The following is a 16,227-nucleotide window of genomic DNA, read 5'->3' as shown; positions in this document are numbered from 1 at the left end:
AAAAAATATTTGGAATATGAGTTTGTAACAATACTCCAAAGATTCAAGTGATTAGTTGAAGTTACTGGAGCCTAAAAATTGATATTGCAAAAATTGATATGTGCAATTGTGTGGGTTGAGTTTAGGATTCAGTTTTAGAAATGTGGAGATGTTCAGACTGAAAAAACACTAACATTGTTCAACACAGTACAGTTCCAGAAAATTATATTTAACTAGTAAAAGAATCACAACATTAAAAACAAGATATTATAGGGGACACAAACTGCAATTTTATAATGACAAAGTGTTTCTTCCATATAGATACTATTTTGGGATATTTTTTCCTTCATTCTTTCCTGCTAGAGTAATTATCTATTACCCTAATATACTGTTTTGGATTACATTTACCTCTAGTAAATGAACCTGAAATGTTACTGTCAAAGCATTTATGTGTAATTGTTTTCTGTGCTCTGTTATATAGGTACATAGATGATTGATATTGCTAAGCAGTCACTGCTTCTGTAAAGTTTAATCATTTTTAGAGAAAATATATTTTTTGTGGTTTAGGCTTCTGCAAAGATCTTCTCATTCCTCTGGCAGATGGACCCATCATCTTCTTTGTAATGATGGTGAAAAGAAAAAAGGCCAGCAGAAAATCTTGAATTCATTCCATTTTGCTGCCTTCTTGTGATTCTCACACCAGTATGGTAGATTAAAATTCATTTGTATTATGTGTAAAAGCATTTGATCTTATAACACTTTCTGTGAAAAAGATGGCAAGAGAAATCAATCTTTTTAGAAGATTATTAATGTCCTAGCTAGACTAATTGCACACAAAGTTTGGCACCAAGAGTTAGGCTAACTTTAGGGGGAGACTTATTTCCTTTAAGTCAGGTTAGGAGTTAACACATAGTCAATGAATTTAACTAAGCCTAAGTATGGCTGTAATCCTCAACAATTCCAAACAATTTGGATATGAACATAATGGAGATAAGTCAGTGATTACACCCAAAATAGTGATGTAGTGATCATTGTTTTAGGATAAATGTGTGAGGTATGATGCTGAGATAATACACTCAAAGAGAAACAGGACTACGTGCTGATAAGCTGTCATAAGTTATGAATGGTACCCTGGGGTTATTGAGTTTACATTTTCTTTTTCATAGTAGTTCTACAGCAGGATTGATGGATATGATAGAGGAAGAAGATTTGGGAGGAAGTGGAAAGCAGTGTGTGAGAGCGACTGGGAGTGGGCTCTCTGAGAAGCGGTACAGCATTTCTTCTCTACAGCTGTTGAAGGCTCAGCTCTTTCACAGGATCCTTTTACTTAGCACTGTTACTGGTTCTGAATGGTAGGGTCAGACTGACTGTATAAAATAGAAATACATCCTCCTGCAAAAAGCTTGAAGAAAGCTCTTTTTCTGTGGTTCTTTTTTCAGTTGAAAATTTTCAGTAATATTGAATAAAGTATTGGTGCACTTCATCTTTTCCTGGGGAGGCAAGAAAAGATACCTGCTGATCCTGATTTACTGAATTGGGCAGGATTTGAGCTCCTCCTTGTGGTTCTGTGTCAGCTCTGCTCTTCTCAGCAGCTGTTGATTTCTTTTTACCAATTACATTTCCATTTAGTACCTCTTCCTTCTTATTCCCCATACACTTAATTGTATAGAAATGCTAACATTTTTAATTGTTTGGGGAAATTTATCAGTGAAGATATTACTATCCAGTAAATACAAGGTGTGACTGCTACAACAGGTAGCATTAACAGCTAAATTTGAGTATCAGCACTGTTTCTTGGTAGTAAGAAGAGCTTGAAGTACCAGACAAAAATGAAGATGTAACTTGAAAAAAAAGAGATTATGTCAAGGCAAATGATATCTTCCTGTTCAGTTCATCTGACAAGTGATTAATTCCAGATGGAGTTTTTTAGCCTGGCAATTCAGTAAGCTAATGTTCTATGAAATACTATCTGAATGCTAAAATGAATCCTTTGTTTCACATGAAATCACTCAGTGCAAGTCAAAACTTGGTTTGAGGCTGACAGTTCATGAGAAAAAATAGCCTCTCTCTTACTCCCTAATAGCTTCACTGAATTTCATGCAATTATGAAAAACAGAATTGTATTTTTTCTAGCAAGTTATACAACAGCAGTCTGGCAAATGAGAAGTGATAGTGTCTCCTTTGAAGCTCAGCTTTGCTCCAGAAGTATGTCTTTGATACCAATGGCAGATTAGTAGCTTGCCATTAATTTCAATGGAAAAGATGCCACCTCGTATTCAAGCATATGTGTTGAGGATCCACAGAAAAGACCAAAAAACTTATCTGGAAACCAGACATGGCTCTTCTCTGTTGGGTTGCAGCTATGGGGTTTGGTTTTAGTCAATTATTTTGTTCACAGAATACAGAGTGAAAGTAATGATCAGGGTGAGAAAAGGAAACGTCAGGAGGTGGCACCATTAGATGACGGCTTCTTTTCTTTGTTTCATATAAACCGCTTTTTGTAAGCTGGGGAGGTGCTAGGCAGGTCCAGCTAGGGGGACCTGGGGAACGTATAGTCCTGAGTTGCTCTCGTTGGGAGGGGTGTTTTTGACCGTCCCATGGCCGCTGAGCCAGTGGGCCTCGACGCTGCCGCTCGGGCATTGCAGCTCTGCTGCCTGGCTGCTGCAGCGGGGTCCTGCTTCTGCCAGGCTGCTTCTCCGAGCAGCACTCTAAGACCAAAGGACCAAATCTAGGGAAACCAGATTGCTGTTTGTACAAGCCGGTTCTTGAATTCTCAATTCTAGCTTAGGAATTACTGGTATTCCCTTCCCACTATTTTGGTTTGGGTGTTGGGGCATCAAGGCAGGAAGGTAATAGAAAATTCCAGATGAAATGTTGTGCATTTCAAATAAACTGAGATAGGTGGCAGCAATGATTTGAAATTTAGGTCAGTAACTAAATTCTGTTGCTTCCCAACAGAACTTTTTAATGTATATGTCTGAAATCTGAGTGTTGTTTCAATGCAATTGTAAGAATTCTTAGCTGTACAGATAAAATACAGTCACCAACAATTTCAAACTCTAGTTACAGTGATGTGTCAGCTCTGGCACCTTGTTCATTTTCAGAAGTACCAAACACATCATAGGTGTTGAGGGCTCTGCCCACCATGCAGTGTTGTGTCTGTAAGTTAATGTCCAGAGCCTGGAGAATGTGTTTTAGCCAAATAATCTCTGACTGGCAGGTCTGCAGCTCTTCTCCACTTAAGATCACTTCCTTACTCCATTTTTCCATCTGACATATAAATAAAATAGGAGGAAAAAATTAGACAATGATAGCACTGGTTTGGAATTTAGGTTTTAATGGTAATTACTTTTTTTGGAATTATGGTATGATCAAACAGGCTCTAACTGGGATCAGGGTCCCATCACCTTTCAGATAAGTATTCATGAAATTTCCGTGATAAAAGCATTGACAGGAATAGTAATGATGGAAGCTAAGTTTGCTTCACCGGAATAGTGAAGTTTATGGAGAGATTAACAAAACAGCTTCTGCTTGCCTGAGACGTTGTAATACAGCCAAACATAGAAAATGCAGTACGTGGGACACCTTGAAAGCAAAAAAGTTTGTGGATGAAGTTCAGCACTTTCAAGAGAACAGATAGATTTTTAACAGTATAGAATTATCCCCTGCTCTCCATCATGGTGGGCAAGGATACTTAAGACTGAAATTACATGTGTTGGGGAGCAAGGAGGAGAAGGAGCCTCCTGCCAAGCCGTAAGTGGTGTAGATCCAAAACACGAGGGCAGTGGTGAGGAGGGAGCAAAATCTGCAGGTGGTGCAGCTGCAGAGCAGGGAGGACAGTTAGGTCCTGACTGTGATTTCAGCAGTCGCCTTGACCAAGTGGGCCTGAATCTTCTCCTGCCAGCTCTGCTCTATGTAATTATCTGTGCTAAAATCTCCTATTTCTTTTCGAGATAAATTCTAAAATACTAATTTAAGCTGGACTTTGCGTTTATATCTCTATTCTTGGAATTGTGACACAAATTGTTTAATAACTGAAAACTGTCAGGATCTTGGTTTTGCACCTTATCTAATAGGTGGATTTCAGTATCGAAGCAACAGGAAACAGGGGTGAAAGCAAGAGCCTTTCTTTCACAGGCTTCAGGAAAACAATCACGGGCTGTTTCTGATCCAGTTTTGGTAAGACCTCTGCCTGTAGGGAAACTGCTCTGGTCTTTACACAGGAAAATCAAATTAACTGTGTGTTTAACAGCTAGTTTACGAAGCACGCGCAACAAACGCCCAAATGAATAAATGCGAACGTTTTCAATGCCTGCGGAGATTTATTAAGAAATTGGCAAAGGAGCTTCCTTGCACCTGAGAAGCTGCCAAGTTTACAGGAACCAGATCCATAACGTCAGAGACATTTGGAAAGCAGAAACATAGTTTGGAGTGCTCCAGTGCTAAAGCCATGCAGGAAAATAGAGCTTTACTAAAGAGAATGCTGTAGCACGCTTAAGCATATTGGTAGGACCACTGTATTTCCACTTTCAGGTCGTGAGTGGGTTTCATCGTCACATCTTGTTGTTTGTTTTAAACAGGAGGGCAATGCTGGACTTGTTCATGGGAAGAAATGACTCTTCCATCCTTAATCTCTTCTGTGATGGTGCGGATTTTTGTGGTGATTGGAGATACTGGTGCAGTCTCCGTTAGACGTGAGAAACAGGGAATTCTGCAGGGAGGAGGAAGTAAACATGCAAACACTTAGTAGAAAATCAAATATAATTTAAAAAGATTGTGAAGGGAACATCAAGAGATGATGCTGTAATTTTTGTTGAATCAAAATCATTTAATTAGTTTGGTCCTTTGATTACTTCAAAGAAAGCCCCAAAGTAAAAATAATAATCACTCCGAACATTTTTTGCACACCTTTAAAGAAGCAGTAGAGTAAGGCCTTGTAAAGCAGCAGTTAATGGAGCTTACAGCCCTGAAAGGTGGGGCTTCTGCTTTTTTAAAAAAATAAGGAGGAGGGGAAGGATTTCCTTGGATATTCCTTTTGCCCGTTCCTTTAACTGGTGAAACTTTTTTGAACTCCACAGAGTTACTCTGGTCTCTACTGGCAGAATATTAAGCTGTGTGCTTTTGAAACTTATATTTTTCCTAAGTTATTATTAGCAATGGCTTCCTCTTTCTGAATATAGCTTTGCCAGTAACCTTTTGCATCATACACACTTGCAGTCTTCTCCATCCAGCAGGCGGCGGTAGGTGGAGATCTCACACTCAAGACGGGTCTTGACATCCAGAAGAATTCTGTATTCCTGGTTTTGCCGTTCCATGTTGCATCGAAGTTCAGCTAGCTGAGCCTCTTTGCTGGTGATCAGGCTCTGGAGCTGTACGAGCTGGGAGGCATATCTGTTCTCTGTTTCTTGCAAAGTACATTCCAAAGTAGATTTCTAAAAAAGAGAAGAAAAGAAAATGAACGTAAAAGCAAGCCAATGATGTCAAATCTCAACAGTATCCATTCTGACCTTTCAGGATAGCAAAGAGACTGGAGTTGGTCTAATCACATATCGATATCAATTTTGTGCAAATTTATGATTGCTGTATTTCCCTTATGCTACTTCCATTTCAGCCTCATTCAATGATTATTAATAATTATTAAAAAGTTGTTAAGTAATAGGACAATTTTTCCTGGCACATGCTTAAATAAAATTGTCCTCTCCTTAATGCTGCAATTACTCAGCTACTTACATATAGTAACCTATAAGCATCTCTTTAAATGTGATTGTCCACACATAATAGCCTAAGCATCTTGTTTGTTTGTGTAATTAACATATAAGAAGGGATTCTGGATGAAGACCCTTACACACCATGCTCAGCTGGGTTTCCAGCTCAATTTCTAGGCCCTGAATGGTCCGCTGCAAATCGGTGATCTCTGTCTGGCAGTGTTGCAGCTGTTCTCCACTGGAAATCACTTGTTGGTTCAATTCCTCCATCTGAAATACAAATAAAAACAAAGAGAAGAAAGAGAAGATGATTCCTCTGCTTTAGAGGAAAGTCAGAAAATTGGTAACTTGGAGTCCATTAGATACGCACCTTTGTGCAGAACCAAGACTCAACATCTTTACGGTTATCTTCCACCAAGGCTTCATATTGGCATCTTATTTCGGTCAGCACTTTATTCAAGTCACATGATGGGGCAGCATCAACCTCCACATTGACTCTGGTGCCAAGCTGAGAACGCAGTGGGCTGGCTTCCTGCAGAAGCAAAGGAGTAGATCGAATGCTCTCTTAAAATTGTAAATTGCTTTTGTAAACGGGATGCTTTTACTCATCCTACTGTAAAGCTAAGTGAGATTAAGTTAACTCCTGGAGAGTGAAATTGCCAGTTGGGCCAACAAGAATAGCAGAGTTTCCCTGTGTCCGTGATAGGAAAGGTGTTAAAGAGACACACCAAATACAACAATAGGCTCACCCCCGACACAGATTTTCTTTTTAAAAATATGTATTAAAAAGCGACTACAGATTTAATTATCATGGGGAAATATACAAACAATCGTACTACATGTCTTTTTGTTAACTCCCTCGTCATCTTACACATTTCTCCATGTATTAGTGTTTTCTTCATTGCCTTCTGTCTAATATATTCACTCCTGTCTGCCCTCATATGCTATTCTGTGCTGCTGGTTAGGCTCAAATTAGTTTATATTTGCTGCTTTTAGGCTACATATTTATTTATTTATTTATTTTACCTCTTCATGGTTCTTTTTGAGGCAAAGTAGCTCCTCCTTCAAGGTTTCCAGCTGCATCTCCAGGTCAGCCCTGCACAGCGTCAGCTCATCCAGAATTCTGCGCAGCCCACTGACATCAGCTTCCAGAGTTTGGCGAAGAGCTTGTTCACTCTCAAACCTTAAGATGTGATGTAAATAAATGTGAAACACTGGGATATAAGCACTGGGCAAAACCCAGAAGACTGCAGTTGAGCCTCCTTTTAACACTACAGATTTGTGTTAATGGTTTTCATTTTTTAAATATTTTTCTCCTTTTTTCCCTCTGTAACATTTGGGGAATCCTCAGATCTTTCATTCAGAGAAGCTGGGGTGCTGCTTAGTGCTATCCTTCTGAAAAGTACTATCACGTCCCCTGTGCAAAACACTCATAAAACATTTTTGATTTGTTCCTAAGAAAACTTAAGTCAGTTTTGTCAAATGACACATGATAAGTTATTAGATCAGATATAGTCCTTAGAGGAAATGCAGAAATTAGATGGCTTTTAAAGTGAATGAAGGAAGACAGAGGCAATCGGCCAAGCTCTCAGGTTCAAGCTGGACTTACTTGGTTCTGAAATCATCAGCTGCCAGCCTGGCGTTGTCAATCTGCAAGACTAGTTTAGCATTGCTCGTCTTGGCACATAAAATCTGGAAATAAGACGTAACACTGAAAAACAACTTAAAAAAAACCCTTTCAAATACAGAACAGCACCATAATAGAATTAAATATTTCCTATGCCCAAATTCTGTCCAGGACTGCTCAGGCAGAAAAGATATTTAAAGCACACAATTCCTTACAATTGGATATATTTAGAAGTTACATTGCTGTGGGCTTTTCTTTCTGTAACACAAATAATATATTATGATCCTCCTATTTTTCTGTGAAGAGAATCTTATGCCATTATTCATCTATAGTTAAAATAATGAGACCTCGCAAAGGCTTAGGTGGATGAATATTAAGAGGAAATCTCAAGTGAAAAATGACCTTCAGAATAAGAGACAATAGAAATATGATCTCAGTCTATGCATTTCGCCATTTTGTTTTTCAAAGTAAAAATGGTTTAATAAAAATTTATTTATAAGCCACAGTTCCCAACGAACAATTTCCTGCTTCAGTGAATCTAACTTGTCAATGAGTTAAAAAGCCTTTACCTGTTGCTGTAGGTCTTCAAGGGTCTTGTAGAAAGCCTGGAAGTCAGTGCATACATAGGGAACTTGACAGTCGTACCAGTCTCTGATCTTGCGCTCCAGGTCAGCATTCTCCTGCTCCAGGTGATGCACTTTCTCTAAGTAGCAAGCAAGGCGGTCATTTAGGAACTGCATGGTTTCCTTTTCGTTACTGTTGAAGATCCCTCCATCATGCCAGCCAGCAAACCCTGGGCCATAATAGCTAGTAGGCAGAAAAGAACCAGATAAGCATGTTTCTAGGCCAGAAGGTCCCAGTTTAGCAGAGGTGTCTGAAACTTTTATCATGCCATATGAGAGACCTGGAATCCTGGAAGAACCACCAGAGTGTACTGAGGAAATCCTAGTGAAACCACCACCTACACCACAGGATCCCTTTGCAGACCCTGAAGAGACAGTCTGAATATAGTGCTTGGAAGTCATGGTGTTAGTAGCTAAGGTTAGTAGACCTCAGATTAGCTGGAGAGCCCAAGTTATGAAAGCCTGGATGGCTCGTTCCTCAGCTGAGCGTTTTTATATCCTGTGCACTGGGTGTTGGCAGGTTGCAGAAGCCACTTCTCTTGGGAAAGTTTATACCAGTTTTCTAAACAATCTCATTAGTCTGTTATTTAGTTGTTTATAAAAAGTCAATTTCCTCATAAAAAGTTGAGATAAGTTAGGACTCACCAGGCTAATTTTTGCCACTCCAATATTATTTTTCTTGTGTCATCAAAGGGACATTTCATCATGTCTTAAAACAAAATTTGTTTATGGGTATGAGTAAGTTAAGTAGCTGCACAGTTTGTTTGTTGCTGTCCACAGGAACACGTTCCCTGCCGTCAGTTCAACGCTGCTTGTACGGAAAGCTCCAAAATATTAGAGATTGTGGTAGCTCCACTGTTAGTTGTTCCATTAGGACCCACCGATAGCTATTTTTTGCTGTGCAATTTCTGTCTCTTCCTCTCTGAACAATATATTTAGAAGTCTGATTTCTGGATTAGGAGAAAGGATAATTTCTATTGTTTGTTTGGTTTTTCTTTTCTGATTCCCTGTGATGTTGCTTTGCTGGAAAACAGTTTGCAGGAAACTGTTCTCAGTTCTTTTCAGTGTGAGTAATAATCCTACAGAATATATGTTTCCTAACAGCGATGGGTTAATGATCCTGCAGGCTCACTGATGGCTAAACTGTGAGGCTGGTGCTAGCAGTGCATATTTATTTTTTCTAAAATGTCAGAAAACAGAATAGATAAAAATATTGATGACTATATTTGTGTGTGTGTGTTCAGAGAGCAGAAAGGGACTCTTAGTCTCTGCATGGGAATTAAGCAGGTAGGCAATATTCCAGACATCTGAAAAATCTGGAAGTAACGCTGCAATAGAATCTAGTAGGAGAAATGAAAGGGGAGCAGAAGCGTGGGGATAACCATTAGAAATTTCGTAGGCGCAGAGGTTGTAGTGAGAATAAGGACGTAGATGAGAATGACATGGCTTCAAAGAGCTTGGAAGGAAAATATAATTCTGGAAATGGTACCATTTTTGTAGATACTATTCTGTGAAATAGTGCAGGGTGAGGGCTAACAACACATTTTCCAAACAGTTTATCTTAGCAAAATACAGCATTTATGTAAATGTTTTATATGCTTCTGAAGTTGGGGTTTAGTAGTCTCTTAAATCTTTATAAGCGTCTCTCTTCAATTACAGTGGTGTAGATTTACAAACCAACTTATTGCTTAGAAAAGGGCAGTGTTGCTAATGCAAAAGCTGCAGTAACGATGCGTGCTGGCGAGTTCCTTCCTTACGCACAGAAACCAAAATAGTCCCAGCAAGCTCTGCGTGAGCCATTCGTTTCACGCAGCCCCTGCTTTGCCCTTCCTGCCGAGCTCTGGGAACCAGCCTTGCGCTGCGGGAAGCGCAGGACCCATCGCTCCTGGTCCAGGTATCTGGTTTGGGTTGCAGGAAGCAGTGTAGTAAGAGGTGCAACAAAAAGAGTGTATATGGCCACGGGGATGGCAGTGCCATACTGACTATAAAAAAACAACATAAAACCGAATGTATTTGCACAAGCAGGAGAGAAACTTTATTATGTTCTTTCATAAGAGCACTATATAGCTGCTGACAGAAAACAGGCTCTTCATCTCTGAGCTGCAGAGCCAAAAATCATGTAAAAAGGGAGAGCAAATTTAAGGAAAGACACCAAGCTGTTGCACATTATTGGATTAAATTCTTGTGATTTGGCGAAAGTAAAAGGATATTTCTGTTAGCATTAGCCAGTGTGTATACTGAATGGTTTCCTTGTCACTTTGTAGAAGCTGTTTCCCGAATTCCCTCTCAAGTGTGTACTGTTTTCATAACTGGTACAGTACAGATGATCTCATTTACAAGAGGGCATTCAGTATTTCTTTTTATGGGAATTTCTTTTCACGAGTAGAAACAACTTTTCCATCTATTGAGTCTTCCATGCTGATGCGAACTCTTCCGCTGCTCAGATGTGCTGTGGTAGGAGAAAAAAAGGTAATTCAAGCAGGGAAAAAAACCTGCACTGCTAACACCCTGAAGAGCTGTGTGAGGTTGGATGGTTGTTTCCTGACAAGATTTTTTCCACATATCAAAGAGAGTCTTGAAATAGGAGAATAAAAGATATAAAGGAGGAGTGCACAATTTCCTCATGAAAATCTCATGTCAAAGTTGGATGTATCATGTTTATGTTATATGACAATATAACAATATAACAGGAATTCAGGAATCTCTGGGAGATTTCCTCATTTTAGAACTATATTAGGAGTTCATGTAATCATTTTGGCAAACTGCTGATTTCAAAAATATAAAATATTGTATGTTGATCTCTAAATGGTAAAGAATGTGGCCATAGTGGAGAGACTGTGATCTATATCTGTGAGAAGAAATCCCAACCAGAAAAAGATAGGCTCATTTAATTCTGTTTTGTCAATTCATTCCAGCCCCTCTTTACATCAAAATTTTTCTTACCTTCCTTAGAGCTCCATCCCGACATCCTGCAGAAAAAAAGAAATGTTTAATTAACGACTGCCACTGAACCTGTCCACTGATCACTGATCGCTGATTTAGGAAGTGGGTTGTTCATTAGATCTTCTGTTACTAATGTTGTTGTTAAGGCCCTCTCATGTGCTTTGAAGGCCCTCAATAGGAAATATGAATATACTCAATAGGAAATATGAACATCACTCAGACCAGTGCTTGTTCTTGATATGTCTACATGGACTTTTCCTCTTGATCTGGAGGTTTAGCTTGAGTAATAGCTGCTCTTGGGATTTTACTGGGCATCTGCTTTGACAGTGCACAAAAGGCTATGTATGCTATGTATCAATGTAATTTAATAATCTGGAGTCAGTTTAGCAACCACAAATTAGTGCTTTACAATATGTTATGTTATTAACCTTATCTAATCTGCATAGCATTTGCATAGAGTAACATACTGAGAGTCCTGGCCCTCCAGCAGCTGGCGGTACGTGGCGATCTCCTGCTCCAGGCGGCTTTTGATGTCCATGAGCATCCGGTACTCCTGGTTCTGGCGCTCCATGTCGCATCGGAGTTCACTCAACTGCTCCTCGACGTTGGTGATGAGGGTCTGAATTTGTGCTAGTTGTGCACAGTATCGTGATTCTGTATCTCGCAAGTTGGCTTCCAGTCCAGCTTTCTAAAGCAGAGCAATATTAGACTAGGTTATCATGCAGATTTGTCCCACAGAGAAACAGTTTAAGGGAAGGGAAGACAGAAAGGGAGGAAGGAGAGTGTGTGCTGGTTGTAACTTGTGATGTGCCTGGAACGGCTCCGTACCATGCTGAGTTGGGACTGGAGCTCTATCTCCAGGCCCTGGAACGTGCGTCTCAGTTCTGTGATCTCCGATTTGCTGGTCTGTATCTGTTGTGTATGTGTGGCTACTTCACGGTTCAGCTCATCAGTCTGAAAGAAAAAAAATACTGTGAAAATCAAATACAAATTGTATCAAAATTAAAAAATATGTATATTTTGAGGAAGGGAAGGCCCATCCCATCTTCCCCAAAATACTGCGTGGAGTCTGTTGTACTCTTCAGCGTTTTGTGTATTATCCTTCTGAATTTATTGTTTCAGTTTGCCTGGGAAGAAGCAAGTGCTGTTGCTGAGTACTTCTGGAATGATGCTTGCGATGCTAGTGCCAAAAAGCAGCTTAATGGTGTTTAAAAGTGAAAAGACAATGGACCTTTGAGAACTGGGTATGCTTCTCAGTACACTTCCCTGCTTGCTGAATGCGGAGACTCTGATCAGCAAACCTGGGGTAGTAATAATGAGGCAGTGCATCAGCTGAGTAACTATACCTGAGTGAAGAACCAGGCCTCAGCATCTTTACGATTCTTCTCTGCCAGAGCTTCATACTGTTCCCTCATCTCTGATAGTATTCTGGTCAGGTCGATTCCAGGAGCAGCATCCATTTCTACATTGACTGTTCCACTTAGCTGATTCTTATATTCTTTCATTTCCTGCATGGGCAGAAGGCAGAGGACACAGAAAAGATTATGCTCTATATTCTCATATACTTTCTGCCATCAGGAATCCACACAGTGGTGTGTGGTACTTTAGTTATCAGTGCTGAAGGTAGGACACACTTAGAAACATTTACCAGTTTCTCTCTTTCATCACAAATACTTTTACTCTCTGTGTCTGTATATACACACACACATAAACACACACACGTGTGCATGTGTGTATATGTATATACACATACATATATACACACGCATGTATATATACAGGTATGTTCCTTTTACACAGCTTTATTATCTCAGTGGCCTGTCACATGCTTATGCATGTAAAACTGAAAATTCATAGTTCTGAATAGTTTGGAATTAGAGAAGTGCTTTATAGGACACAGTTTGGATTCTTTTGAGATCACAATTTTCTTAATCATTTAGCTGTAAAACTGTCATTCTGGTTTGTTTTTTCCCTGAAGTGGGAGGGGTAAATTCTAAACGGAAGTAATTTTCTCTCTTGATGGTTAAGGACTCTCACCTCCTCATGGTTCTTCTTGAGGTAGGCCAGCTCCTCCTTCAGCGTTTCAATCTGCATCTCCAGGTCAGCTCTGGTGAGAGTCAGCTCGTCCAGGACTCTGCGCAGGCCGTTGATGTCAGACTCCACGCTCTGGCGAAGGAACAGCTCATTCTCATATCTGCAGTTTTGAAAAGAAACAAACGTTGGAACACACAGGAGTTGGTATTCAGTGGAGCTGTAAAACTATGACATTTTATGCTGAATGCAGAAGGAACAGGAGGATGTAAATAAAAAAAATACATTAAAAGGAAGTTTAAAGGGAATACAGATTTTTTTTTCCACTTTCAAGTGTGACATTGGAAAGAACATGGATTGCCATCTGATTTTATTCCGGAGAAATACATGACCTTTTCAGTTTGCAATATCTAATAGTTATTATCAGCACTGACAGAGAAGTTACCATACAGGACAGTCCATTTTCAGCATCTTCTCAAGTCTGGCGTGAAGGAAAGCATAGATTGCCCAGCTCTGCCTAGGGCACTAGAGGAGAAAATACAAACCTGCAGGTACATTGCTGTAAGAGAAAACAGTTGTGCAAGTATCTTTGTCACCTTTTCAGCAGTGCCTGATGGGCTGTTCTGAGTCCCTGAACTGGGTAACACAGAATCACTTTGTCTTTCCTTTCTTAATTTCACATGCTATGAGAGAGAACTACCGCAAGGAACAGCCATCTCTTCACACCATTCTGTTCCTTTTAAATGAAAATTCCAACCTGTTCCTGTTTTCTTTTCCCGAGTGATTTAGCCTAGTAAAAGTAGTCAAGAGCATTCCCCAAAACAAGACATGAACTATAGTTTATTATGTAAACATCTCAGTAATCTGGACACTATGTTCCATCAGGTTTCTTTTTCCATTTCTTCCTTCACCACATCAGTTCTTTTGCCTGGGTTTTTTCATCATAAGTTATAGAAGAAAAATATCTGTCCGTAATTTTGAAACGTATCCTTTAGTGACTGAAGAACTTTTTTTCTAGATAGGAAGTAATATTAAATTTCAGAAAGCAGAGAGAATGAGGGAGAATACAAATGTGCTCCAGCTAAACTTACTTCAGTCTGAAGTCATCTGCAGCCAGCCTGGCATTGTCAATCTCCAAAATGATTCTGGAATTGTCAATAGTAGCTGCAAGGATCTGGCAGTTGGAGATACAGAAAAAGATTCCTGTGAATAATGGTGAAATACCCCTGTTCCTGAGCACCTAGTAGGTAGTTATTGAAGCTGTAAACCATTGAACAAAGCAGAAAAAATTAACCTCTGTTGAGATTTCATTAGTTAAACGTGCTTTTTGCATTGCAATAACCATTTCATTTTATTATATTGCCTTTTGGTCACATTGTAATTCTTATGGCTTTTATGTGGGAAAACCAAAAAAGCTAAACTCTCTTCCACATTCCAGATGCAAACCAGATATCTGAGACACCTCTGCTGTAGCCCAAGAAAGGGCAGTTATGTCTGTGTGAAATTAAATACATTGTTGTTGCAGTTTCTGTGTGTAACCTTTAAATCTTCTTTCTTTACCAGTTCATAAGTACTAAGTGGATTAGTGAGAAGATAAGCAATGTGTACAGTTCACATTTAACGTAATTGTAAAATACGTTTACACAATACCTGATCTTATCTTTGCCCTGGAGAATTATTTTTCCAGACTATGGGATCTATGTATCATATTTTTGCTGTTTGATTATTCTATAAATATATTGATAATTCTAAACCCACTTTGCCATGTTTTGCTAACTTTTAGTGCAATCATTTTAATTTCAACAAACTTCACCTTTTCAGGATGACACATTTGCTTTATAAATTAGGAAAAAAATACTCTTTTCTGCTGGAAAGCTTATAACTACAATATATTTGAGTTTGGGGAATCATTTTTTTATTTGTAGTTATTTTAATTGGTTTGAAAGAGCTGGAATGTGCAATTTAGCAATTCTACTGTATTCTTATAACTCCCTATAGCTGTGAGTGGCATACCTTGTCTCGGAGATCTTCAATTATCTTGTAGTAATGGCTGTAGTCCCGCTCTGGGCTGGTGGGAGCTTGCTTCTGATACCAGTCTCGGATTTTGACCTCCAGATCAGCATTTGCCTCTTCCAGTGCTCGTACCTTGTCCAGGTACGCAGCCAGACGGTCGTTCAGATTCTGCATAGTTATCTTTTCATTTCCAGAGAGAAGGCCATCACCACCGCCACCAAAGTCAAGACCTCCACCAAAGCCAGCACCTCCACCAAAGCCAGCCCCTCCACCAAAGCCACAGCTTGCACCCCAACCAAGGCCACTTTGTAAGGCGCTAACTCCTCCGTAGCCTCCTCCATAGCCGCTACCTAAACCAGAACACAAGCCACCACCATATCCACTTCCTACGGAGGAGACATACCGAGCTGAAGAGACGGAGACACCCCTGCCACCAGATCCTCCATGTATGCTGGGAGCCCTGCAGGATCCTCCCGTTCGGATTGAGCAGAGGCGAGAGCTGCTGCTTCCACCACCCCCAAAGCCACCACCATAGGTAGAAGAAGAGCTCTGTCTGAAGGAAGTAGTCATGGCAGCTGCAGGGAAGGACCTAGTGCCAGTTGCTCAGCTTGGTCTAGAGGGAGAGCGCGAGTGCAGGGGCTGCCCTGGTGCTTCATTTATATCCCTAGGCAGGGTGTTCGGAGCCAAACCCACCCTGCAATCTCCCTCCGGAGAATCCCCTCCCTTGGGGTGAGGCTACTTCTGATGACATTCCTTACAAACGGAGCTGGCTGCACATCCCAGGGGCTAGGGCTTGTTTTTTTTCTTTTAATTAAACAAAAGGGATGATTCAGGTTACTGTTTTTTCTTTAGGCTATAGTTCTGAAACTTGCAGTTTATCTCTCTCCCATTCAAGAATGGAAAAACAGAGTGAGTTCAACCACACCCACTTAGCCATCTGCAGCAATTGCCATGCCTAAAAATGAAGTTCATTTTCAGTAAAATTCCACTTTCATTGAAAAATGTACTGTCATCATTTCATCCCACCATTTCTTCTTCATTTTTATCCATATTCTTCCTGTTACAAATTTGGAATTGAATTTGTCGTGTTCTTATTCCTGTTCTTTGCTCAGAATTAATTTTTAGATTTTGGAATCTGAATTTTTAGTAAAAAAATTGTATAAGCATATCATTGCTTGGGGGATAATGAACATCCATCAGTGTACAGGGAATATAAGATTGAAATAATTCAATTAAAAGAATAAATGTCAGACTAAGTTACCATTGCTTTGGGGAACCCTAAACAAATTGGGTTTAAGATGAAACT

General features: G+C 39.8%; 2 protein-coding genes across 2 annotated transcripts; both read right to left on the bottom strand.

The window, feature by feature from the left end:
- Positions 1-4,300: 4,300 nt before the first annotated feature.
- Positions 4,301-8,336, bottom strand: LOC106487616 (keratin, type I cuticular Ha6-like). Its single transcript, XM_013946392.2, has 7 exons — positions 7,881-8,336; positions 7,294-7,376; positions 6,711-6,867; positions 6,055-6,216; positions 5,829-5,954; positions 5,191-5,411; positions 4,301-4,690 (listed from the first exon to the last, which is right to left on the bottom strand). The coding sequence occupies exons 1-7, from the start codon at positions 8,334-8,336 to the stop codon at positions 4,552-4,554; spliced, it is 1,344 nt and encodes a 447-aa protein (XP_013801846.1). The 3' UTR covers positions 4,301-4,551.
- A 1,608-nt stretch (positions 8,337-9,944) lies between these two features.
- Positions 9,945-15,581, bottom strand: LOC106487613 (keratin, type I cytoskeletal 15-like). Its single transcript, XM_013946389.2, has 8 exons — positions 14,922-15,581; positions 14,000-14,082; positions 12,915-13,071; positions 12,224-12,385; positions 11,706-11,831; positions 11,345-11,565; positions 10,878-10,903; positions 9,945-10,383 (listed from the first exon to the last, which is right to left on the bottom strand). Exons 1-8 carry the CDS (start codon positions 15,489-15,491, stop codon positions 10,295-10,297), a joined length of 1,434 nt encoding a protein of 477 aa, XP_013801843.2. The 5' UTR covers positions 15,492-15,581; the 3' UTR covers positions 9,945-10,294.
- Between the last annotated feature and the right edge of the window lie 646 nt (positions 15,582-16,227).

This window comes from Apteryx mantelli, chromosome 28, assembly GCF_036417845.1.
Source record: "Apteryx mantelli isolate bAptMan1 chromosome 28, bAptMan1.hap1, whole genome shotgun sequence".
Taxonomy (NCBI): Eukaryota; Metazoa; Chordata; class Aves; order Apterygiformes; family Apterygidae; genus Apteryx; species Apteryx mantelli.
Note: the sequence above shows the minus strand (reverse complement) of the source record. Positions and strands in the feature narration are given on the sequence as shown.